Genomic DNA, 26082 nt, shown 5'->3' with positions numbered 1-26082 from the left:
TTATTTTGCATGATGGATGAGATCAGCATGATGTACGGGGGTCAGTACCTGAGCTTTCTGCTGCAGTGCCTGGTTTCCCTTCTCAAACAGGCTGTTCAGACGGCTGAGTTGATGCTGCAGCTCAGACACCTCAGCTTCGTGTCTGTTGTTTGCAGCCTGCTGCTCCACCTGCAGCCCAGAGCTGGAACAGCACATGAGATAATGTTGGACAAGAAGGACTACATACATACACTGCCTTGAATTTTAGATAAAGCTCTTGTGAAAAATACTTTTCTGATAAAGACAAAAATTTAAACTAAATGTGAAAAACTACAATCTGGAAACAAAATCCATAAAAACTAAATCAAGAAATCTTTTTTATATCTACCAATGAAATTATTTACGTCTTCTCTGCTAAAGAATGACTTCTCAACACGAAACCTCTGAAAAAGACACTTCATGGTAAATGTGGTTCTCAACCAAAAAGTCTTTGACTTCCAGGGGTCCTTAAGGGAGTTTCAGGGATATTTATTGTCTGAAATGTAGTTGACAACGACAGAATGGTGGTCTTGATCATGTCTAACAACCAATCTCTTGAGATGGAGGTCCATGAAGAGAAATCTTATAAAGTGGCGGTCTCTGACTTTATGTGTATTAATTTAGGGGTTCTTGATAATGAAAAGGTTGAGAACCACTGTGATACAACATGAAGTCAAACTGTCGTTTACATTGATGATCTTATTACTTGAGCAACTAACTGATTATTCAGTTAGTAGCAGCGGTACAGTCTCTCTACATGATACTAATGTATCTAGTGCTGGAAGAATTTCTTCCTTAGTTATTTAATTAACAATCCAAACTAATGGAGACTGATTTTCTATTACAACTAATAATGTAAGTCATTTGTCAAGCAAAAAATGCCAAACATTTTTTTTTGGTTTCAGTTTCTCAAATACAATGATTTTCTGTTTTTTTTCCTGTTTTATTTCTTTTCAAATTGACTATATTTTGGTTGGGAAAAGAGCAATCAATTTTAAGACTTCATTCTTGGTCTGGAAACTTGTGTTGGGCATTTTTTGCTATTTTCTACCAGTTTGTTAATGGAATGGTTGATCGATAAATCAAAGAAAAGAAATAAAGTGATTTATCATTAATTAAATCAATTGTTAGTTACAGTATGACATTTATTAGTCAAAATCTATAAATAGATCCCTATGAGCAAAAATAACCATTTCTACTTCAAATAAATATTTCACAGGACTTACATGGTGTTGTGCATCTCCTCCAGCTGAGCATCTTTACACTGTCGCAGCAGCTTCAGGGTGCTGACGAGCTCTGTGACGGTGCTGCCCAGACCAGCGAGCAGCTCTGCCAGGCTGCTCTGATCGTCCTCGGGCTCAAACTCTACTGCATTTAAATTCTTTTTAGGGGTGACGGCTGCAATGCGGGTGAAGGCACTCGTCTCGCTGAACAAAGTTGCACATTGTGGCTCGGGTGTGTCTGAGGGGACTGAAGAGAAAGTGAACTAAAACTTAGATTGTCTTGAAGGGTAAGTTTAGTATTTTTCAACATGGACCCTATTTTCTCATGTATGACACTTACATGGGCCATAATACATCTTCAAACTGGTTCAGCATTGAGCGAGCGCTGTACCAGCTGCAAAACAGGTTATAATGTTACTTGCATGTTCTCACACTCAGTTAACATCCACTAAAAGTGCTTGTTTTTGCTACTGACAGGCTCAGATTGTCAGTAAAAGAGTCTGACATCTTATGAAAAGTATTCTTACAGAGGTAGATCTTTTTTTAAAGAGAACGATCCTTGTTGTTAAACTAGAAACAGCCCCGAAATCAACATTGCCAAACCCACCAGACTCCAACTAAAACAGTAACTTAACACATAAAAAGCCAGCATAATTTCATACCTAACTTTAAGGGTTTTTTCAAACAAATCAGAGTTGGTGATTGTTGGGACGGTGGAGAGATGAACCAAGATGCTGTTTGTGAGTTTTGATATTGTCAACTACGAATGATGTGTGTTTCATAATGACAGGAATTACCATTTATTTAAAACAAGTCTGGTGAGCTTAGTCATAGTGATTTCAGGGCCCTATCTCATTTAACAAAAAGAATCATACTCTCTAACAAAAAGGTCTATCTCTGCACCCATCCTTTCCATAACATTTCCATAACATTGTGAGATACAATGTGAGCCTGTCAGTGACAAAAACAAGCACTCTGAATGTACATTGACAGTGCGAACATATGGTTACAATGCAGCAAGTTTCATGGCTGCCAGCTGCAGAGCTCTCACTCAATACTGAACCAGTTTCATAAATGTTTGTCCCTATTAGTCACTTTGACAAAAAAAGGGCATGGGAAAAAGCAGGGCCCGGTTGAAAATTAACAAATTTACCCTTTAAATCCTTCAATGACATTTAAGTCCTCTCTGAACTGAGTTTGAAGTGTGTAATTAGATGTACTGTACAATTTTCAATTTCAACATAAGCCCTGAAACTAAGATGCTATCTCTGCAAATCATTTACTCAGAGACGTATTAATTCAAAATACAGTGGGCAATTTTAGTCGCATATTATCCGTGGCCATGCTTATTATTCATGGGGTAAAATGGGACAATTGCGACAGCAGATAAGTATAATAGAGTACTAAAGAAAAGGCAATTTATATCATGGAAAACATAGAATTTTGACCTCTTTCTTTGGAAAGGATAAACATTTTTAGTTCATTTTGAGAAACTGACTCTTAAACCTCCTACATGGGATGTTTATACTACCCTTTCATTTAAATCAAACAGTTGTCTGTGTCACTATTCAAAGATATGTTTGCACCTGCTGTATAACACTGTTACATTTCACAATATTAAACATTTTCATATCAGCTCTCATCCCTAATAGAGACAGAAAATCACAAAAGCAGTGCAAGTGTCCGATAGGAATCTGAACCAAGTGAGGAGAGGGATCATGAAGCGAGGTTGGATGATGCAAGCATGACTGATTCAGACTGACCACCAGCATGGGTTTAACCAGCATCGTCAGTGCTAAGTGTGCTAATTATGTTGAGTTTCAAAAAAACAGACATTAAGTGACTTGCTGCTTTTATGAGCAAATAAAATGTGTGTTTCATTCTTGTCCCTTAAAAGAACCGCATCAGCCTTTAAGGTCATTGATAAAATTATAATTCAAAGACACCTGCAAGGTGAGCTACGGTACCTGGAGGTGTCTCTGTTGTGGCGTCTTCCTCCTTCTCAGCAGTTAATGCAACCATGACGCTGTCGACAAAGGAGCTGGAGGGGTGACGACGCTCCACATTGAGGACTTGAGACTCTTTGTCCTTCTGTGATTCTGGTTTCTGAAAAGTAAGACATGCAAGACTGCATGAAAAATAGTTTTTTCTCCACAGTGTTGCAGTCCACTTACTTACAGTTTATATCAGTGTTTTCCCTTTTTAGTAAACCAGAAAGTTTGACACCACACATTTGGCGAACTAAAGAGTTTCTCTCATAACTGAACTTGAACACAATGGAGCAATAATTAACAGAGCATTTTCTACAAATACAGTTACAGCCTTGTAGGCTGTATCTATGTGTTGAATGTGCACGTATATAAAAATGGGATGAACTATTTTTATATATGTTTTTCAGCTTTAGGTTGAGTAAAGCAGTTCTTCTGAGATACCTGTTCATTGAGTGCTGCATGTAGTTCATTGGTCAGTCCTCGCAGTGTGTGATGCAGCAAAGTAATTTCAGTAACCGCCTCTGCCAGTTTCTCTTCCAGCTCCATCTGGGTTGCACCAGCTCTGGACTTTGTGGTTTCCAGCTCCTCCTGCAAAATCCTGTTCTCATGTCTGCAGCACACGTACACAGACGGACAGACAAGTTATCTTTAGTATACAGACAAAATGCTAAACAACTTCAATTTGTAGTAAGATAAGCACCAGATCTGCTGAAGTTTAGACATAGCTGCCTCCACACAGTTAGACTGTAAACTTGTTTACCCACTGAGATTTTTTTTTTTATCCTCATCAAATATACTATAAAGCCATTATTAATTTAACTTCATACTTGCTACCATCATTCACACAAAATGAAAAACTTTTTTTGGTTTATCAAAAGTCTGTTTCACAGATACAATACAGGTAACCTATACAATAAATAAAGTATATTACACTGCAAATAACTTTCTAGGCAAAGCAAAGTTTCTGATGTAACTCAAAACAGTGGATAAGGACAAAATGCTACAGTGGTAAGCATACTCATCAGCATATTCATTAAAGACATTTTGGTTTTCATTATTTAAAAAAAGAGAAGATTGCATGGGCGTTGTAAGCTTGAAAACTTACTGAAGCTGACTTAGTTCTCCTTTAAGGTCCTCACACTGGATGTTCCTCTCTCGCAGCCCCTGCAGGTTGGCCCTAAGCATTCGTTCACTTTCAGCCACCTGCTCCCTCGCCAACTCATTCTCCATCTGTAAGAACTGAGGAACACACACAGGCAACAGGAAATTATAAAACACAAATCACAGACTATGACGACAGCTCCCCACTGTATGAGACATGTATCTTGATTTTTAGGGCAGAAAGTAATAGCTAATCAACACAGTAATGTGGATTTAAAATCTTTCTAAAGCATTTGCAACAAAGGCTCAAATTTAATTGTGTGGACAAAGAAAATAAAATCTATGAAGAATCAGACTACAAGCAGACTGGGTAAATAAACTTAAATTATGTTATGCTTCAGAGACCATAAAGATAGTAAGAGGGTCTAAATCACAGAACCATTCCCAGTCAAAAATCTAAATAAATAAATAAAAGCACTGCAAGTTAGGGATGCTCGATATGAAGAAAATGTGATAACTGAATATTGCAATACCAATGTTATTTGTGATAAACATATTAAAACACCCTCAGTTGTCTTTCTGCTGCTTTTAGTATACTGCAAATACAGATTTCTTGTTGAATAAAAAGATGAGAAGAAATTCCCATTATTGAACAAATTGAACATTAAACTCAAAAGGAATCAATAAAAAAGTGATGTTTTCTACCGATGCTCTCTTTTAACTAACTCAAAAAATCATGGTTGCTATACTGCAGCCTTTTGCGATGCATTTATGGCGAAAATTGACATTGAGATGAAGACAGAAAATGAACAGTTTATTGTGTAGCCCTCCTGCAAGTGTGAACATAAATCTGAAAGCTCACCTCGTTCATATCCCGCACACCACTGAGTTGGGAGCAAACATCCTGGAGCTGCTGGATCTGCTGGTTCTGGGATTGTGTGACGACCTGCAGCTGACTGAGCTGCTCCTCACTTTGAGCCAAAGCCTGACTTAACTCACACACACGCTGCTCCGACTGACCCAGTGATGTTTCCAGCCTGAGCACAGACAAACACAGACAGTGGGCATTAATCAATCAGAATCAGAATCAGAATACTTTATTCATCCCAAGGGAAATTCTGTTCGTAACAGTGCTCCGCTCAACCACAACAAACAGGTAAGAAAAACAAAACAATGCACATAGTGCACATAATGACCGAATAAACTATATACATAGTGCAAAGAGCAGTGCGCAAGAAATAAGAAATAGAAAGATTCAGTATTGTAGGTGACGTGTGTTTTGTTTTGTTCTAAGAAAGTTGGTCCCATTCTTCTTTCAGAATTAAAATAGTTTAGGTCCTAAGATAAGCTGTTTCTTCTCTGCATATTGGACAGCTGTGTGGACAAGTTCCCCGCTAATGTCTGGTGCACACTGGAGGATTTTCAGAATCAGAATTCTGTGTATTGCCATGTAGGTTTTAACATACAAGGAATTTTCTTTGGTGTTTGGTGCATAGACAATATGCATAAGTATACATATACAAAAAATAATTATTTTTTTTTTTTGATTTTACAAACATGAGAGGCCACATATACTGACATATTTAACACATTTTTAATGTTCTATTCATAAGATTAGAATGCATACACCAAACAATTGAGGGATCTCACACAAACTATAACTTACAACAAAAAAGGCAGACTGTCATTGTCAGCTGGTTGTACTCGTGTGTGCTATATTGCAAAAAAATATATATATAAAAAAAAAAAAAAACAGAAAAGAAAAAAACTAGATGGCTGAGAACACACACAGAATCAGTAGGTGCTGCTGGCAGCTATGATTTTGTTCTAACACATGTAAGCAAACGCAGTTGATGCCTCCCGGTCAGCATGCTCCAACAGGCTATTGCACGTTTCTGCTCAATATTCCATCGCTGTTAGTTTCACACTACAGGATTCAAAGTCATTCATATTGAACGTATGAAATTTAGGATTCGAAATTGGGGAGACTTTGATTCAGTCAGTAACATTTAAGATTATGTCCACCCTGATTTGGGAACACCCCTGCAACTGTCAAAAGGGGCAAATGGAACTCAAAATCTGCCCAATTAAATAGATAATAGAAAGTAATGTGGATACCCAGACATCTATGAATACATTTAGAAATAATGTTAAGTTAACAAGAGATATTCATTCATTGGGATTTTGCTCAAAAAAATCATAGCCAACTATTAACCCATTTCAAAGTGAAATGTTTACTTTTGTTAATGTTTCATCCCTAAAGTGTAGACAAAATAATTGTCACCACTTACTCATTTGCTCTGTCTTTGGCTAGCTGGATGTCCTTCCATGATTGCTGCAACCTGAAACAAAAAAATATTTTTAGCACCATGCTGTATTTCAGTTAGTATGTTTTGCTTCTTTAAGATCCCCATTGACAGAAATGTTTCGGTAGCCATTCAACATGTGTTCCCTTTTACATCCCTAAGCACGGGTATCATCAACAGATTAGTGTTGTTGTGGTGATCATACTTTGTAGTCTCAGCACCAAGAGCCTGCTCCAGGAAGGTGTAGGAGGCCAAAGTGGAGGAAACAGTGGCAGACAGCTCCGTCACCTTCCTCTCCAGCTGACCCCTCTCTTCCTCTCTTTCTGTCAGCTTCTGACGGAGCACACCCATCTCTGAAATGTAATAAAAAGGAAATGATAGAAGTTTTATAAGCTGATAAAGTATAAAAATATATGTATCGTTTATACAACAATTCGAAAAGAAAAGTGATTTTTTTTTTTTTTTTTTTTACCTGAGGTAAGAATTGTCACCTGCAGATTTAAATCACCAATTTCTTCTCTGGCAGTTTGGAGATTCCTATTGGCTTGGTCCAATTCATCCTCAATCTGTTGAGCACAAGATCATTTAAATATAAAAACATACGTCAATGATTTACAACCATCATCATTCTTATAAGACAAGTAGAAAAGAGTTGCAGCGGTTGTAGCCATTAAATTATAAAATCGGACCTGCTCTCTTTCTTCAACAGCCTGGTCTCTTGCAGAGAGATGCTCGTCCCTCTCTCTCAGAGCAGCAGCCGCCTTCTCGTTCAGCTTCAGAAGAATGGGAGCAGTTTTCTGCAGAAGACCTCTGACTGTGCGGAGCTGTGAAAAGATGAATTTGAAAAAGCATCCGTATTATGAGATTTAACGCATTCAAAACAAAGCCGTAAATTCTGTCACCAATTCAAACACCACATAAGAGAGCCAAATAATATAAAGGTACTATTGTGCTGAGAAACTGTGAGCAAATGTGAGATCAAACAACAATAACTATATCGTTTATCTCATCTTCTGTTGCAGCAGATTTGTGACCTTTGGTAATCACCACATGCTTATGTGATCATATCGTTATATACCTACAGTGCTTATATAATTCACTTTTTGAAAGTTATATTGATCATACTTCTTTCATCAAACTGGATTGTTCCTTCATGGTTGTTGACAGAACGTCAGTTGCAGAACTTAGCACGTCAGTGTAGGCCTGGTTTAATGCAACCTGCAGTAGCAGAGGGAATGAAAAATAAATTAAATTATATATTCTGATGGATGTTATGCTGAACAGATTGAATAGAGTTGTTCTCTGTACCTGTTCTGGATAAGTCTGTTCTAGTGCAGCTGACAGTTCTTGCTGAGACCCAACAATCCTCTCCAGCTCTGAGATTTCTGCAGCACAGTGTGTCCTCAGCTGATTTATCGTACTGAAGGCCTGAAAACAAACAACCAGAAAACCACTTAATGCCCATGGAATAAAGAATGCTACAAAATAAACATATGTTTTCTTTGTAAGGTACTTTGAATATTTTCCATTTCTTTACTGTATTAAGATCCACCAGAGACTGAAAACTGCCTCTTCTGATACATTAACTCAATATCAGCACAGGAATTATTTAAAGATCTACAATGCAGAATTTCCCTAAAAACAACATACACACTCTTTGAGAAGTTATCAAACTCAATCATTACTTATGACCCACTAGAGTTGTGTGGAGGTATATTTATCTTTACAGTATACCTTTAAATATTTTCCATCTTGACTTTTCACAACAAATGATTAACAAAGTATGGCCCTGGTTTCCTGGCTTTATAAAAAAAAAACAGTCCTGGACCTGCAGGAGAGCCACTTGAACAAGGACTGAAACAGAGATAGAGCTAGAGACAAAACAAACAGTGAACTATTTAGGTTAAGTGATTTGTCACTGTGCTTACCGCCTCCTTGGCTGTGAAGGCGTCCTCCATCTGTATCCTCATGTCATCTCTTTGGTGAAGAGTATCTTTGACCTTCTGCATCATTGCTGTCTGAGTCATCTTCGTTTTCTCTAATAGAGACTTCATCTGACCGTACTGAAACAACACAAGGAAAATACACATCAACTAATTCAGACCCTCTGGACAGTTACACAAAAAAGCATGAAATTGTTTTCATATGCCAAGCATGCACAATACATACATGTGAAACAAGGCTCTGATGATCCTCTCTGACAACATCCTCTATTTGCTTCATGTCAGAGAGAGCTGCATCCGTGTCATAACTCAAAGAAGTCTGTTGGGACAAATCAAAAAACTGTTATCAAAGAGCAAAATCTGGTGTGCCAATGCATTCTTTTCTTCGATAAAGTAAATTAGGGGTCGCCCGATATTGGTTTTTCAGGGCCAATAAGGATATCATTTATTAGGAGTCAATGAGACTGATAACCAATATTTGGAACCAATATGCATTTACATTGTTGTATTTGTTGTATTATGTATGATGACTGAATAAAATATTACTACCACTACTACTACCACTACTACAATAAAAATGAAAATACAAAATTATGTTTAAATGCCTTTAGCAAACTTTCAATCAAAACAGAAATGTTCAACATCATATACAGCATGTACCCCACAACTTTTATAAAAAATATAAAATCAAGTGAAAATTTTAATTAAAAAATGACTAAATAAAAATAGCTCCCTGAGGTTTTACAAAGTAAAAGTCCCTCCCATGCTGACACTTTCTTTGCAATGTTTAATTAATTTTACCAGCAATCATTAGAATAAAATACTGATACTGATAATCGGAAAAATGTCATAAATCTGTCCAAATAATAGGCCAGGCCAGGAATCTGTTGACCCCTAAAGTAATCAGAGCCTTTTGTTAATAAACTTTAAACAGTTTTGCAACATAGATCATGTGCTTTATCATTGTTTATGTCTCACCATGGTGATCCTCATGTCCTGCATACACCGGATGAGGTTCTGCAGGGAACTTCCGTCCAACTCCAACTCTTCAATCCGGCTGAGAGCCTCCAAATATAAGTCTCTGTACATTGTGGTCTTTTTTATAAAAAAAAAAATAAATAAATAAATAATCCATTAAAAACAGAGATTGTGGATGAACTAAAGTAATCTTAACATCGTCATAGCACAATATTTAGACCTACAAGAGTAATAAATGCTTCACATTCCCACTGTCAGCGCCTTACAGATGTTCCTGAATGTGTCCTTACCTGACTGAGCTCAGTGTGGTCTGTCTGCACTAGTTTCTCTCTGAGGTCTGAAGGTGCAGGGCCTGCAGAATGACATCCACTTGCCCTGGACGCAGCCAACTGCTGCACGAGAGCCTCCACCATGATCATGCTAGACCTCAACCTCTGCTCCAGCTCTTGTCTGGGGAGACACTCCAGGCTGCCTGGAGGTACACTGAGAGGACAGAGAAACAAGGAAAGGGTGAGAGGCAGATACAGAGAGAGCTAAAATCTGATTTAACATGTCCTGTTGAGAAATAAATGACAACTAACAAATCCTGAGGTAACACTTACTTCCACAGGAGAGGGTCCGTCAGAGTGCAGGAATCAGCCACAGAGAAATCCCTCTTTCTCTCAAACTGGCCGGATGTGTTGACGCTGTGGTCTTGCCATTTAACAGGAGTGGTGCCCACACAGATACTGTGGGATTCTGCAGGAGTAGCTTTTGCCGATGCGACTGTAACAGCAGCAGGAGGCACAAGGGGAGCAGAGACAGCAGCAGGGCCCATCTTTCCTGACGCCAAGAAAAGAAACTCTGCCATCTGCCGAAGCTGCTGCTGAAGTGGACCATCTGGAATCAAAGGTACATCCAGAACCGGCTTCTCTACTTCAGACTGAGGCGCTGCAGAAGGCTTTGCACCCACATCTACAGCTGGCTCAGTGACTGGGTCTGCCTGGGGCTTGCAACCTAGGACTGTAGAGTTAAACAGAGGACGGGGCATGGGGCTCTCTAAGTGCTCTGTCCACAGTCTGACAGGGTCAACATTAGAAGGAACCACAAAGCTCTTTTCACCCTCAAGAGCAGAATCGTCAGCCAAAAATTGATCAAAAGCAGGACCCTTAAAAGCCTTTAATACAGCGAGGGAGGCTCTCCTTACAACTGGAGTCAGACTCCCAAAAGCTGACACTACTGAGTTGCGGTCTGACAGCACTTTCAAAACATCAGGTCGGTTTTCTGACTGAGGTCTTTCAGCAGAGTTGCAAAGAATGGGTCCATTTCCTGATGAACCAAGAGCGCTGTCTTTTGCCTCACTGGATTCAAAGGGTTCACTGCTGCTTTGCACATGAGAGACACGTTTCACATGGACCTCTGCAGGTGCAAGAGTCTCTGCCATAGCCACCACATGGCTACAGTCAGGGGACTCAGTTCTATGAGGCATTGAAGGCAATGCACTGTCCTCAGGATGCATTAAGTCCTTTTCTGATGTTTCTTGTATTTGACAGTTTTTGACAGATTTATCATCTAGTACCTTCAAAGGTGAGTAAGTCAGTGAAGATGTACTGACAGCCGGTGAGTCAGTATCTACCACAATTTCATTGTTTTCCTCGTGGCTGTTAGGTTGTTCATAGTGATCTTGGATTTGATCCTGTGTAGCAAAAGTAGGTACACCATCTTCATCAATGGGCTGGCAGATAACATCCTGGTTATCAGGCAGAGGGGAAGTTTTCTGAGTGCCATCTGAAATTACTACCTCATTTCTGGCATTGATAAAAGAGCCAGATGTAACGCCCTCTTGGCTGCCAGTCTGGCTATCCAGAACCCCTAGACTCATCTGTTTAACCTCACCCACAACATCAAGGCTGAAGGGTAATGGTTCCTGTGTTATGAGGAGGTTGCCACTTGGGGTTGGTGGGTAATTTTCAATATTACAGTATGGGTGATCTAAATGGTCATTACCATTTTGCACCTCTTGGTCACTAGCTAGCATGCTTGGATCTATACCATAATTGTAGGAGTAACTGCAGGTCGCAGTTTGGTCAGTTGGTAGGGGGACAGTCTCATCTGTAGGTTTGATGCCATCTGAAATTTCGATCATTCCTCCAGTGCAGTTAAATGATTTGAAGGTGACATCACTCATTCCATCAGCAGGCTTTTCAGGACCGTTTGTGGTTTCGGAGAATCTGGTGATGACATTAACACCATTTTCACTGCTACAGTAGGGATGATCTGCATGTTCTGCTTCATATAGTTGACCACAGTCAGAGAGATGTGTTGAACTCATGCTCTTGTCTTGTAAAGATTCACCCAGCTGTGCTTTAGGTAGAGGAATGGTTTCATCTCCTGATCTGGTGACATCATAAATTTCAATCTCACCGCCATCACAAGCAAAGGACCTCCAGGTGACATCTCTCCTTCCACAGCAGTCATTTTGATGAGCTCTGAAATTTTGTGTGGTGTGTCCATCATCCAAGTCATCAAGGGCCAGTGTGGTGTTTGAATTTTTACAGGGACATGCTGCGTCAGTGTCAACTAAGGAAGCATCTTTCCTCTCAGGATTAGAATAGGGGTGTTCTATGTGGTCACTGCAAGATTCAACTACTATACTGTCAGAGATGACTGTATCTTCTGTCTCAAACATAGCCTGATCCTTGGGCAAAATAATACTCTCTTCTGCGCACACTGAAGAGCCTGTAACCTCAACCTCCCCACCAGGACAGATGAAGGATTTGAATGTGACGTCTCCAAGATCACAAGCTGTCTCAGTAGTTGTCATGTCACCAGTGGAGGCACTGGTTTGAATCACTTTGGTGGGTGGAGGAGAGCGCAAGTGGGGCTCTGGGTCACAGACAGGAACATCACTCTGTTGATGAGAATGAATTAAAGGTAAGAAAAGTCACAAAGACATTGAAAACAACAGGAGCATGAACAAAGAGAAGTATAAACCCACCTTTGTCGTTTTTGCAACATCAGCACCGAGCAGTGATTTTGACTTGAGCCTCGATGATGGAGTTGACAGATGCATTTCATTCTGCAGACTTCTCAGGGGAGTGCGCTCTCCACATCTGTTTGAAGGCTGACATCAACCGAAGTCAAAGTATTATTAACACGTTCTGCCATAATTTAGGAACATATAACGTGCACTAAAGGGCACAAAAGTCTTACCAAGCCTTCTTCAGATGTACTTGACTTCCGAGAAGACATTGCTCTGGAATGCTGTTAAAACTGGCACTGGAAATGAAGACAAAATATCCTATTAAATGTGTTTAGAAAAAGAAAAGTTAATTGAAATGTCTGGAGGGCGCTAATGTTAAGCCAGTTTCTAGAGGAACACCATTATGAACCGCAAGCGTTAACTAGCGTACCTGACATTACGTTATCTTATGTACGGTATGAATCAGTTGGTTATTCAACTTCGGGCTTATTAGCGCATTAATCAGCGTCAGTAACTAACTAACTAACTGACCGACCGACTTTGCATGTATAACGTAACGCTAAGTTATACTAATAACATAATGTGTTGAAAAGAATACTGTTAGCAAAGGCGTATGGCTCGCATAATCCAAAACTTGGAAAAAGCGCTGCAGAAGTCGTTAGCTAACGCTAACTCAATTTACGTTATTTACACGCAACTACCAACGGGAGCTAACGAACATTTTAAACAAACCAAACTATAGGCTATGACCTGTGAAATCAAGTAAATGCCGTTTACCTTCTAACTTTAGCCGTGAACTTTAATAGTCGACGATTAAAACTGTTGTAAACGGGTAAACAAACCCTCAGCGTCGAGCAGCCATCAACCGCGTTTCATTCAAAACACAAATATCAGCTCTGCTATTGGTCGACGTATCTTCTTCGGCTGTTGTGTGACGCACTGGACGCACGTAACGCACACTGCTGCTCCCTACAGGACGTTAATGGTATTACTCTAAGGCGTTTCTGTTGCTTTAGCTTTCTCCTGCTATAGAAATCTATAAGTTCTTCTTTATAATTTCATGCTTAACCCTTGTGCCCTCCTCAAATTTACTACCCTCTGGATACCTTCGTGGCAAAAATGGACACGCACAGAAAAATGCTATTAAATCATCATACATCAATATTTTTTTCTGCTTTTTTTTTCCAGAAATCACTTAAACAACTTAAGACTTGCTCAAAACTACCAAACATTCAATTATTTTCAGGATTTTTACCCTTTAAATGCCAGTTTGATTGTTTGAATTACTAATGATTTATTATTAAAAAATCACAGAAAATTATTTTTTTTTCCATATAATAAATAGTAGGGGGATGGGACTTTGGTGGTGATTAGAGTCTTGGATGTGTCAAAGATTAGCAACAAAATTGATTTGATTGCATTAGTATTTTTTCTGTAGCACCAGATACTCCCTCTGGACACCTTTGTGGCCAAAAATGGCTCAAAGGGTTAAAATCCTGAAAATGATTGAATGTTTGGTAGTATTGAGCAAGTCTTAAGTTGTTTAAGTGATTTCTGGAAAAAAAAGTAGAAAAAAATATTGATGTATGATGATTTAATAGCATTTTTTCTGTGCGTGTCCATTTTTGCGACAAAGGTGTCCAGAGGGTGCAAAATGCGTCAAGGGCGAATGAAGGACATGTAAGAGTAAAAGACACTGGATTTCAAAAATTTTACACAAAAGAAAAGTTCTTACAAAAATTCATGCCACAAGCTGTAACACAGCCAAAATGATCACCAAATGAAAAAAAAAGTTGAGAAAAATGTACAAAAATGCCTGAGGAGGGCATAAGGGTTAAACATTGTCGAGTCCATTTTATTTATATAGCGCCAAACTATAGCAAATGTTATATATATAGCAAATCAGTAAATGCCACTTTTCATGAATTTGATTATAAATTTTCAAAAAATTAACTTCTTTCATTTGTATTTGTCCCTGTCAACATCTCATCTCATCAATATTTTTGACATATAAACCAAGTCAAACACTTTAATTTCTACAAGTACTTACTACAAAAACTTTTTTTTGCTTTACCTGGCCTTTTAGGTCACTTTCCTATTTTACATTCTTTTTCTGTCACACTGTGGGCTTTATTTCTTTCTACTAAATATTTCTTAAAAGATGACCCACAATATTTCTGACATTGTTGCCCTTAATTTCATCAACAAAAAGGGACAGTGAGGCCATTTCAGCAAGACAAAAATCTTTAAGTTCCTTAAATTAATGTCCTTAAGAGTTATTTCAAGACTTCCCCCTCTTGCTCTGACTCAAACACACCACTATAAAGCTATCACTTTAGAGAGATTCACTGTCACTGTTGGTGTGGGTGATACATTAAACCAGTAGACAAAAAAAAAATCAACTTATTCACAATTATTCAGGAGAAGGTGAGTTACTTCCTTCAAAATAAGAAAAGGAATGAAAATGGAGATGATGCATAAAGGAATTTTACACCAATGGAGAATAAGTGTTGAGCAAAGATCAACACTCAAACAATTTTCTAAATCATTTAGAAGTATGGGTCAAGTGGGCAAGCCCTTAATACTCAAATGGAGAAAAAAAACACGACAATTTGCAAAATTTTTGGAGTCACTCCTATTTCTAAATAATTTGTCTTGGGCCAAGCGATAGAAATACAGTAAATGTTCATCACATAAATAATAATATTAATAAATAAGGAGAAAAGGCATTTCTGTTTGAAAGCATTTTTTAATTTGATTTACAAATACAAATTTTTCTGTACCTCATCATTGAATATGTATGATTTAAAAAAAAGTCTGAATGATTAATCTTTCCACTGAAATACAGATTGGTGCCAAGGTGCAAAACATTTGACAGGCTCTTTTTTTTTTTTTTTTTTTTTAGTCTTTCCAGCTAAGTAAGTTTCTCACATTGAGGCAACCTGCTGCTCAACAGGTCGAACCTGCAGGACCTCAGCAAAGCCTTGTCCAAACCAGCAGGTGATGTCAGCCGTGTCCAGGGTAAAGAAGAAGAGTCTGTCTCTGCAGCGTGTCCGCCTGTAGACTGACCGTGGGTCTGCTGACAGCACTCCTCTGATGGCCGCAGCAGCCTCCTCTGGACTGCGCAGAAACTTGAACATGGGTCTGTCACTCTCAGAGGGTCCTGTGTGACATGTAAGTTGGGGATATTGACTGGCAGCACTCTGTTACGCTTTGTGTCATCATTCATCCATTGCTGTCAGTATATAAATCCTGCAAGCCACGTATACTGTATATAAACATGTACATATGTATTTAGTGAACATCAGTGATTCTCAAAGTGGGGCATATGATTATAAATTGTTCCTTATAAGTGCACTTTGATCAACTTATAACTGCAGTCAAATTCCTTATATGAGTACACATACTTCAGCTTATGAATTGCTATTTTTTATATTATTTTCCTCACAACAGCACCCTCTTGTGGACAAAAATACAACATCACCCTTTTCATTGAGTGACAATGGGCTTAAACATATCATACTATAATGTAGCATATTGTAAGTTTGTCTTACCTGACAGGCGTGAGGGAAGGAAGTCTGCTAACTCCCTCTCAGCCTGAGGGGTGAAGCGCACCTCCAGACTGCCTACAGGAGGCTCTCTGATCCAGCCAGCGATGGTACTGTACGCCTCCTCTCCATAGCAGGGGTGGTCTACTGTGGACTCTGGTGGTTTTGTTTTGGGAGAGGCTGAAACTTGATTCTCGCTTTCACAACTCAGCTGGCAGAGGTCGCCTTGGGTCACATAGGCCTTGACCTCCTCCATTATACTGTGGAGATCTTTGTGGAGGGGAGACTGAGCACTGACTGATGGAGCTGAGATAGTGACTGCATTATCAGCTTCAGATTTGTCTCTTGAGAGCACGCTCCCTTCAGACACATCGTCATCAATTATGCCACTTTTTAGGCCTGACTCATCCTCTGAGTCCTTATGGGGGATTAATATGTCTATTTTGTCATTTAGTGACACAGTGGTCACCCGTGGTTGCTCTGTGTTTGAATCTGAGGCCATCCTGCTGTTGGGGGAGTCGTACTCTGGGATGTAGGGTTTGACGTCCAGGACTGGGGTGCCAGCAATCATGTCAATGTCTGACAGATGTAATGTGTCACCTGGGAAATAAAGGTAGACATGCATTTGTTTTAATTAAGCATACTCAATTACTTGTTTCTGCAGCTGAGATTAAATTTGACAGCTGAACATTTTGACCTTTAAATTCTTAATTACGGTTAGTGGGGGAAAACAATATTCTGTGCATTAGTTTCGTCTGACGTTTAGAGTTTAAAAATGGTCAAATGTTTACATTTTATTAAATTTGTGTATATAGGTCCTCAGAAAGATGAAAACACAAAATTATAACACGATTAACTAGTGAAGACACATTTTTGTTTCTGACACTCACCTACAATTTTATCAAGTTTAGCTAAAGTCAGGCCCAGGGCGTTTGGTCGGTGTGGACTGCGTGTCGAGTAAACACCAACTCTTTGACCGTTGAGTCGAGGAGGCTTCACTTTGGCTTTGTGACTGAGGTGCCCATTTTTGTGAAAAAGAAAGATGATCCTGTAGAAAAAACACGCAGAAGACATGAAAATAACAGTGGATACATGAGCCTGCGAGGAGGCAATTTTGTCAAAATTTTACAAATTACATCCTAAATCCTTGGTCCTGAGGCAGTAGACAACCAAAAAGGTTTAATGCTTCTGCCAGAAGAAAAATGCTACTAAACATGACCTGAACATGCCTGATATGCCAAGAAAGTCTAATTATTCAGCCCTGAATACCAAACCAACATGGCTTCATACACTCTTACTAGACAGGTGAAAGGGAACGCATTGAAGTAAGGAAAAGTCAATAAATGTCACAATTAAGAATATTTTAACACGTTTTAAATGTCTGCTTGGTTACAGTCAAATTATGAAATTAAAAGGTTTTCTCTAGACTTTTGACATCAACTATATGTATAATCCATGAAAGTCAAAGCTAAAGTTTGTAGGCACACCTCAGTAACCTACGGCACTTAAATAAGGGGATTATCACAGTGTTGATGCTTTTGATTCATTGTCAGGGGAGTGGAAAACATTGCACAGAAACCAGCAAGAACAATTTCTGCTAATATTTGAGGAAATAGAGTGGTGTAAGAGTAAGTCCTAAAACCCGGAAATTAGTTAGCATTTTTTGCACTTCCAGTTTGCTTGTCTCAAAGTGAATGGGCTTTTGGTTAGATGCCTAAAGTATGGTCTTTGGTTAACACAAACCTAAAGAGACTTTCATGTTTTGTTCTACAACATAAAATATGTCAGTAAATATCACCCTTGCAAGTCAAAAGCAGGATCCTTAAGTATTAAACCCTGCAAGTATCATAAACTTTTGTTTACCACAGATTTTCTGCAATAATCCAAAATTTGGTAATTGAAAAATCCCATTGGCTTTTTGAGGAGGGAATGAGAGCAATGCTAACGTCTGGGATGGCCTAAAAAAACATCCTCCCTGCACCACTCTATGGCAACTCCAAACTATGAAGTGGACTTTGAAAGATACACAGAGATGCAAACACAAACATACAGTTCACCAGCTATAGACCTACCAGACATGTGAGTACTGCTCCAGACCCACCAGAGCGTGTTCAGGGTTATTGAAGACACTCTGCTGGATGCGCAGTTCAGCCCTGGAGGGGCCACAAATGGTGGGCTGCCTGGGTGTCCCATTCTTTACAGAGAAACAGGAGCTGATGTAACCAATCGGGACTGTCTGAATGTTTCCTGGAGTGTTAAACAGACAGTGTTTTAATTTATGATATTTGTAATACAAATTCTCGTTTTTGCTGTAGTAACCAGTGCTCTGCACCTTCATTCACAAGCCTCACCATCATTTGTACTTCGCTCCATGCTTTGTTCTATGAGTTTATTTTTGTGCTTTTATTTTATTAAAATCTTATTTTTTGTCTATATTAACATCACTATTGTGGTTGACTTTGCAGTTGTACTGATGGTAATTACCTTGCTCTAATGCAGCCTGTGGTGACGCTGCTGGAGGAGGCGGTGTTGATGGTTGCTGTGTCTGATCTTTCTCAGGTTCACTGAGTTCAATCTTTGACACAGTAGACTGAATGGATATCATATGTTTGCGATGAGCTCTCACTGCACTGTCTAACACCTGCCTATTAAAGAAGAGAAAATACCATGTAAAAAGAAGTAAAAATAACAATGTGTATGGCATGTCAGCAAAGACACAAATGGTAAATACAATGCAACTTAATGTCTGTTAAGGAACATGTTCATATGTCACATAACGTTTATTAACACCGTGTCTTATTAGAAACACATACAGTTACAGCTGTTGCAAAGATTAATGGTACATTCATGTCTCCACCTGTTAGCTGTGAACATACCTCAGGTTCTTGATTTCTTTTCGCATCACAGAAACCTGCTGATTCAGTTTATTTACGTGTTCACCGCAGCAGTCACAGAGAGGACTCATCTTACTGAAATAAAGCACAGACCGTTCTCAATAAGTTAGCTTTTAGCTAGCTGCTGCTAAACAGCAACAAACGCTGACGAAACACGTGGGAATTTCACCATGCGGAAGCACGTGTGGGACTTCCTGTTGGCCAACCAGAAGTGTTTCAGGTGACAACATAATAACTGACAACGAGTGTGAACAGCTCAACAACAACATTATATACTGTTCAGTGTGTGCTGTAGTGTCACTGCAGGTAGATAAACATAGTTTGTAGCCAATATGTACGAAATTACGCATGAATGTTGCAGAAGTCTTTGATGAAATTGCACTGCATGTTTTATATCAGCAGAGGGCAGCCAACTGTTATGTCACAATCATCTTTTTTCTTTTTTTTTCTTTTTAAAAAACAAGCTTTATTTAAGAGCACGGTCATTTTGAGTCTCTTCCTGGTCGGCCCTGATAATCTGAGCATCACTGCAGGTGAAGGCTAGAGGGCCCCTGACATTTTGGTCCCCTGTTCAGTAATCCATTCACAGTAATGGAGTATTTTTTACATTGCACTATTGTTACTTTTATTTAAGTAAAGTCCCCGAATGCTCTTCCACCTCTGTATACACAGTATTATTAAGTTAAATGCAACCTGCAAAATAACAGTTTTACTAACAGGAAAATTAAATAAAGTCAGTTATTATACAGACCTGGACAAAGCACAGAGATAAATATACTTTTTAATATGGTTTTAATCTCATTGACCAAAGAAAGCAAGAGTTAAAGTATGTGTATTGTATCAATGTAAAATTGAGTCATTTAAAAAGTAAGTAAAACAAAATAAAAATGACAAATTCTGAATGTCACTAAAGCAAATACAGCCTCAAAAACTATAGGCTTATAAAACAGAATAAATTCATGACAGTCTAATAAAGCCTGTACAAAAACACATTTTGTAAGACCATAAATAAAAGGCTTAAAAATCTTCAATGAATTAATTTAAAGTAAATCTCCTCTGTTTTATTATTAATCATACATTTATCACGCAATAATAAATACAACAATAACCACACTCAGATGATTGTAAGGATTATATTTTATTAGTGAAAAAAAAACTTTTACAAAATTACAAATACAATTATTATCAGTGATTTATATAATTTCCTTTTAAATAAAAGCAGGCAAAATTTGCTGTTTACTAAATGCAAGATACAAAATAAAATTCATGAGCTTCACAGCGAAGCACAAACCAGAATAAATAAGCATACAGGTTGGATTTGGATTCATACATTTGTCAAATAAGCAATGCTGTTTGTTCTCTTCAACCAACAGGCTACACACTAACCAAAATTACACTCAGATACAAACTGTGATGGAAAAGGACGTGGTCTGAGCCGAGGCTGTATGTAAAAATTAGAATGAATATTCTGAGAAATACTTTTGTTGGGGGGCTGTCGAGGTCAAGGTTGAAGTTGAGAACATTTGGTTTTGCTCAGATACACTGATCGATGGGGTCTCAATCAAATCTGAAAAAGACAGTCAGACAGGACACAGTTAATATTAAGATAAAAACTCTTCAATCAGGCTGTGTTTCTTATTTTTCCACACCGTGTATCCGCCTGGCAGTCTAAATTTCCTCTTTCTAACCTTCATTAGCCCTCTTGTCTTGAGGTGGAGCGATGTCTTCCTCCTCATCTGGGCCCAAGTCCTCAATAAGGACTGGGTCAGTGGCCTCCCTGCCTTGTGACTCTGTGTAGACAGTCTCCACCTGCAGAGGAGCTGAAGGAGCAGCTGAAGGAGGAGCTGCTGGAGGAGCTGCAGCTGGAACAGCGGCTTGAGTCAGGACTGGGACTGGATCAGCATCTTGAGCTGGAGCCGACTCTTGGACAGGGACCGTAGCTGTATCCAGAACACTGGCTAAGGAGGAAGCTGCAGATGGGGAGGAAAACTGCGATGGTTTAGGGTCAACTGGAGCTGGAGCTGGATCTTGGGTAGGGATCACACCTGTATCCAGAACTTTGGCTGAAGATGAAGCCGGAGCTGAGAGTGAAATCAGGGATGGTTTGGGGTCAGCTGAAGCTGGTGCTGCATCTTGGACGGGGATTACACTTGTATCCAAAACTTTGGCTAAAGATGGAGCCGAGGGGGAAAAGAAAGCTGGTGTCGGTTTAACTGGAGCTGGAGACGTCAGAGTTGGAGCAAAGACAGGGCTTTGGACGGATCCAAAAACCGGCTGAGGAGCAAGGGCTGCAAGGACAGATGACGGCTGAGATTCAACATCAAGTAAGGGGGTTAAAGAGCCTGGTGTTTGATCGAGGTCGACCTCAGCAGGTGCAGGCACCACCACTACTGCAGGAGCTTCCTCCTCCTCCTCCTGAATGACAGATATCTCTGGCGTTGGCGCGCTCCTCTTGGGCCTCCCTCTCCTCTTTGTGCCACTATCAGCCCTGGGTCTTTTCCTCTGGCTCTCCACCCTGAGAGAGTACAACAATTGTAATCAACCTGAACAAAAGTGGACATTGATACAGCTCTTTCTGCAAAACTAATAGTACAAAGTCCTTGACCTGGATCTGGGGTGTCAATAGAAACACCAGAGCAACCTTTGGTTTCCTCTTGCTCCATATTCAATATAAAGCAGAGGAGTGATAAGCAGCTGGAGTGCTGATAATGTTTTAACTGCGCATTGTACAGTATAATGTTTTATAAAGCAAGTTTGGTTAATACAGCCACTTTAAGCATTCCTAACTGATTTTAAAATTTTTATTTTTACTTTCCATTGCATTAAACAATTATTTACTGTATCATTACATTAGACATATACTGTCTGCACAGCTAGACCTTTGATGTTTACTTCAAATGATTAGCTGTAGATGTAGGTCACTGCACTAACATCGGCTGCGCCTTTCTATAAATTTACCCCAAAACCCACTGGTTAGTCTCCTTTTCTTCTGCTTCAGCCTTTCTCTTCCTGAGAAGATCCCTGTCTCGCAATCGGCGACGGATTCCACCTATAAAACAGAGAAACAGAAACCAATCTAATTAAGGCAGTGTAAAATCAAAGACATACAGAAAAATATGTTTTTAATGCATGACTGGGAAAATATGAGTGACCAATACCATATAAAGATGTTTTTATAGACATTTTTTTCTTCTAGCTACAGACTGGCAAGTCTTTTACTCAAACATTTCAGAACAATAGTTTTAATACACACAGAACAAATGTATCTTAATTGTATTAGCTTATTTGTTGATTTAAGTATTTATGTCTGGCCTGACTACAAGACACAACACAACATGCAAATGAATAACCCACTTACTCAACTTGCAAGTGAGGAAATACTGAAATTCAACAGAAAAGAAATACATTTTAAAACTTACCTTGCTCCTCATTCGGATTTTTATATTCCGACTCTTGTTTCTTTTCTTGCAATGTTCCCTCCATTCTGAGTCCTGCTGTGAATTAATTCAACTCATTGAAGGCGCGCAAGCACAGGAAAGGAGACAGAACAACTTCTGACTGTTTTCTATTCCCACCCCTTCATGAATTATCTGGTTAACCATTAGCGTAGCGCTGGAGGAGTTCTTGCAGCTCTGGTCTTATCATATTTGTGAAGCTGGAGGAGTTGGCACAGTACTGACAGACAGAAAAAAATGACTGGGGCAAGTTGTGTAAGGGCAGATAGGGACAGAATATGCATTGGGTAAAGGGGGAAATACATGTATAAATAGAAGTTGGACTGGTAGACTGAAATGTTTTCTTATTTTAACCAATGAAGAGACTTGAAATTAAAAGGGTCCCCTCTGTTTTGCATGCATTTTTATGTGGAAGTCAGCAGCTGACATAGAAAGCTAATTTGTTGCTGTTGCTTATCAGTGGCACAAGTACTGAATTTTTTTAGACAATTGAATTTATAAATTGACTAATATTGTTGACGGTCACCATGGATGTATTACTGAACAGGCCTACTGGGCATGGGTCCAGGGGCTAAAAGTGTGGGGACCCCCATGGCCTTTATCTGCAAAATGCCTCTCAAAGTATAATTACTGACCCAGAAAAGACTCAAAATGACCACAAAGAGATGCAAAGGAACTGCCAAGAGACATAAATTTACCACAATGACATAAAACGACCACAAAGAAACACAAAACTACCAAAGAAGACATAAAATGAATTTAGAGACAAAAAATAAACTACATAGAGACACAAAACTACCAAAAAGGCCAGCAAACGACTTCAAGGAGACACAAAAGTGATCCAAAACAACCACAAAAGACCTTAAAGCGACTCCAAGACACACTTAACTGACCTCAAAGTAACGCAGAATGGACACAAAAATACACAAAACAACCATAAAAGAGACTAAATCAAGAATACACTAAAGAACACAAAAAATTTCAAGGAAAAACAAAATGACCACAAAAGACCTTAAATAACCTCAAAGACACACCAAACAACCTCAAAGAAACACAAAAAGGCCACAAAACAACTGAAAAAAAGGGACAAAATTACTTCAAACTGCAAATGACCAGTGCCTAGGGCCACAATGTCTTATAATCCGCCCATGGCGGTCACACAAAAAATAAAATTTAAAATTAAATGAAGTTCTGAGTATGACATTCCAAAACCTTACATGTTGCTTTGTGCATAGATAACAATAATCATGAATACATGTACTAAAAGTAGTTTTTATGCATGCTTAGTCTGTTTTTTTTAAATAGCTTAATCAGTTATATCGTACTTTGGGTAAACCACTGTTTTAAAAAGCTATCAGATAGACTTTAAAGACTGAGCAAGAAATCCTGTCCTCAGCCGGTGTAGGGGCATACCCATCTTATCTCACAGATGTAGAGCTGCTCAGTTGGGGTGTGTTCTCAATCTTCCCACAGCACATTGAGCCCTGATGTGTGTGTTTGAGCCACTCAGAGAAAGAAGCAGCCCAGCAGAGTAAATAACACTCAACTGCCAATTGCCTCCAGCATTGTGGGGGAAATGTTGAGGGTCTCTTGGTTAAATTCAAGGAGCATCTTGCAATTCACAGACACTTGAGTAAATTATATTCTGAAAACGGTATGTCAATCGATACTGTCTGCTTCATGTCGTACATTTTTTATGGATAACGAATGGGTGCAAAAAAGGTGCAGTCATGGACAGATTGTGACACACTGGGGCCTTTGGGCACAGATATGAAAAATTCTCCACCACCTCTCCTACATAAGAGTGACACATAGACTTTGTGATGGTTTTATGGTTTTGCATTATTATTATTTTTTTGTGTTTGTGTGTATTTTTGTGGTCGAGAGAAGATGCATCTTTTTGTGGTTCTGCAGTCATTTTTGTAATCATCTCTTTGTAGTCATTTCATATCTCTTTGAGGTATTTTGTGTCTTTTTTTGTTCATTTTGTTTCTCTTTGGGGTATATTTGTGTCTTTTGTTGGTTGTTTTGTGTCTCTTTAAAGTCATTTTTATCTACCTTTGAAATATACAGTATTTGTATATTTCTTGGTCGTTTGTTTTTTATCCCTTTTTTTATCATTTGTCTTTTGAATTCATTTTGTGTCTCCTTGGGGTATATTTGTCTTTTGTTGGACATTTTGTGTCTCTCTGTTTTCCCTTTGCATGTATTTCTAGATGTTTTGTGTATCTTTGTAGTCCTTTTACATGTCTTTTTCGTCATTCTGAGTCTCTTTGTGGTATATCTGTGTCTTTCTTGGTCAATTTGTGTTCCTTTCTTGTCATGTGTGTCTCCTTGTAGTTAAAGTGCATCCCTTTGTTGAATTTGTCTCTCTCTTTTAAATAATTTTGTATATCTTTGAGGTATATCTGTCATTCCTTTGCAAGTATTTCTAGTTGTTTTGTGTCTCTTTGAGGTACTTTTGTGTTTCTTAGAGGTATACTGTTTTTGTCTTTTTTGGTTATTGTGTGTCTCTTTGTATTTCTGTTGCACCTTTTTTGTGGTTTTGTCTTTTTGAGGTCACTGTGGTTGTTGAGGTATTGGTATTGTTTCTTTGAGGTCTTTTTGTGTCCCTATGGGTATATTTGTCTTTCTTGGTCATTTTGTGTCTCTTTGTGGTCATTTTTGTCACTCTGAAGTATATTTGTATCTTTCTTGGTCATTTTGTGTCCTTCATCATTTTGTGTCTTGTAGTTCCTTTGCATCCCTTTGTAGCTATTTTAGTCTCTTTCAATTCTTTTTGTTTCTCTTTGTGGAATTTGTGTCTTTTTTGGTTGTTTTTTGTGTTTTTGTCATGTCTTTGTATGTATTTAGAAGTTTTGTGTTACTTTGTTAATCTTTTGTGTGTCTTTCTAGTCGTTTTGTGTCTCTTTGTGGAACTTTTGTGTCTATTTGTGGTCATTCTGGGTTGCCTTGAGGTATATTTGTGTCTTTTTTGGTCATTTTGTTTCTCCTTGTAGTCATTTTGTGTGTCTTTATAGTCCCTTTGCATCCTTTTGTAGTTTTTTTTTTTTTGCTCCTTTGAAATGATTATGTGTCTCTGGGGTATATGTGTGTCTTTCTTGCTGGTTGTATGTCTCTTTTTAGAACCATTACATCTCTTTCTAAATGTTTTGTGTGTCTTTGTGGGGGTTTTTTGTGGTGATTTTGTGTATCTTTGAGCTTGTCACATGTTATTTCAAGTGACATATGCAGGTGACTAAGGGGGCCTCTGACACTTTGGGCCCCTAGGCCTGTGCCTGGTATGCCCATTCAGTAATCCATCCATGGACTTAGTGGAAAGTATGTTCATTCACCTGTTTTGTCCCGGGTAGATTGCATTTTAAAAAAGTCTTGCAAAGTCCATATAATGCCACATATTACAACCTCCTTCACTGAGATACACTGATTGAGATGAACAAACTGTCCCACTGTTAAATTAAAACAAAAACTGAACTATACACACACACTTACAGTCACACATGCAAACAACCTTGAACATTTTTCCAATGCTTTCAGTATCAGTGTCGACTTCCAGCTGACCAAAACACCATAGTTAACTCTTCAGCTGCTAAATGTCCAGCAAACATTAGAATGGACTTCATCTAAGTATGCACATCTTTACAAATGACAGATTGTTATCAC

The 26082-nt window shown here is 38.7% G+C and overlaps 3 protein-coding genes across 5 annotated transcripts in view; all 3 read right to left on the bottom strand.

Moving 5' to 3' along the window:
• spag5 (sperm associated antigen 5) overlaps positions 1-13434 on the bottom strand; it is a 94143-nt gene extending 80709 nt beyond the window's left edge. Inside the window, exons 1-20 of one of the 2 annotated variants that reach the window (XM_042484303.2) lie at positions 13300-13434; positions 12753-12818; positions 12538-12663; positions 10163-12450; positions 9851-10043; positions 9561-9677; positions 8809-8901; positions 8568-8702; positions 7948-8067; positions 7765-7857; positions 7329-7463; positions 7112-7205; positions 6845-6992; positions 6625-6675; positions 5196-5370; positions 4338-4471; positions 3674-3842; positions 3209-3347; positions 1245-1488; positions 49-181 (exon numbers count right to left, since the gene is read on the bottom strand). In XM_042484303.2, coding sequence (XP_042340237.2) covers positions 49-181; positions 1245-1488; positions 3209-3347; positions 3674-3842; positions 4338-4471; positions 5196-5370; positions 6625-6675; positions 6845-6992; positions 7112-7205; positions 7329-7463; positions 7765-7857; positions 7948-8067; positions 8568-8702; positions 8809-8901; positions 9561-9677; positions 9851-10043; positions 10163-12450; positions 12538-12663; positions 12753-12791 — 4626 coding nt within the window. In that variant the 5' untranslated portion in view covers positions 12792-12818; positions 13300-13434. The remainder of the gene's footprint in view (positions 1-48; positions 182-1244; positions 1489-3208; positions 3348-3673; positions 3843-4337; positions 4472-5195; positions 5371-6624; positions 6676-6844; positions 6993-7111; positions 7206-7328; positions 7464-7764; positions 7858-7947; positions 8068-8567; positions 8703-8808; positions 8902-9560; positions 9678-9850; positions 10044-10162; positions 12451-12537; positions 12664-12752; positions 12819-13299) is intronic. The other variant, XR_015776274.1, reaches the window with a different exon arrangement.
• Positions 13435-15251: 1817 nt separating this feature from the next.
• Positions 15252-19165, bottom strand: trmo (tRNA methyltransferase O). Its single transcript, XM_042485445.2, has 6 exons — positions 18947-19165; positions 18555-18715; positions 18143-18317; positions 16961-17118; positions 16077-16670; positions 15252-15685 (listed from the first exon to the last, which is right to left on the bottom strand). The coding sequence occupies exons 1-6, from the start codon at positions 19033-19035 to the stop codon at positions 15450-15452; spliced, it is 1413 nt and encodes a 470-aa protein (XP_042341379.2). The 5' UTR covers positions 19036-19165; the 3' UTR covers positions 15252-15449.
• A 918-nt stretch (positions 19166-20083) lies between these two features.
• hemgn (hemogen) lies at positions 20084-22601 on the bottom strand. 2 transcript variants are annotated; one of them, XM_042485563.2, is made up of 4 exons: positions 22384-22601; positions 21935-22013; positions 20653-21479; positions 20084-20531 (listed from the first exon to the last, which is right to left on the bottom strand). In XM_042485563.2, exons 1-4 carry the CDS (start codon positions 22445-22447, stop codon positions 20419-20421), a joined length of 1083 nt encoding a protein of 360 aa, XP_042341497.2. In that variant the 5' UTR covers positions 22448-22601; the 3' UTR covers positions 20084-20418. The 2 variants fall into 2 exon arrangements, with proteins under 2 accessions (XP_042341497.2, XP_042341496.2); XM_042485562.2 differs by having other exon boundaries at positions 21923-22013; positions 22384-22600.
• Between the last annotated feature and the right edge of the window lie 3481 nt (positions 22602-26082).

This window comes from Plectropomus leopardus, chromosome 3 (assembly GCF_026936395.1).
Source record: "Plectropomus leopardus strain MGB_pleo_1.0 chromosome 3, ASM2693639v1, whole genome shotgun sequence".
In the NCBI taxonomy this organism is placed as follows: domain Eukaryota; kingdom Metazoa; phylum Chordata; class Actinopteri; order Perciformes; family Serranidae; genus Plectropomus; species Plectropomus leopardus.
Note: the sequence above shows the minus strand (reverse complement) of the source record. Positions and strands in the feature narration are given on the sequence as shown.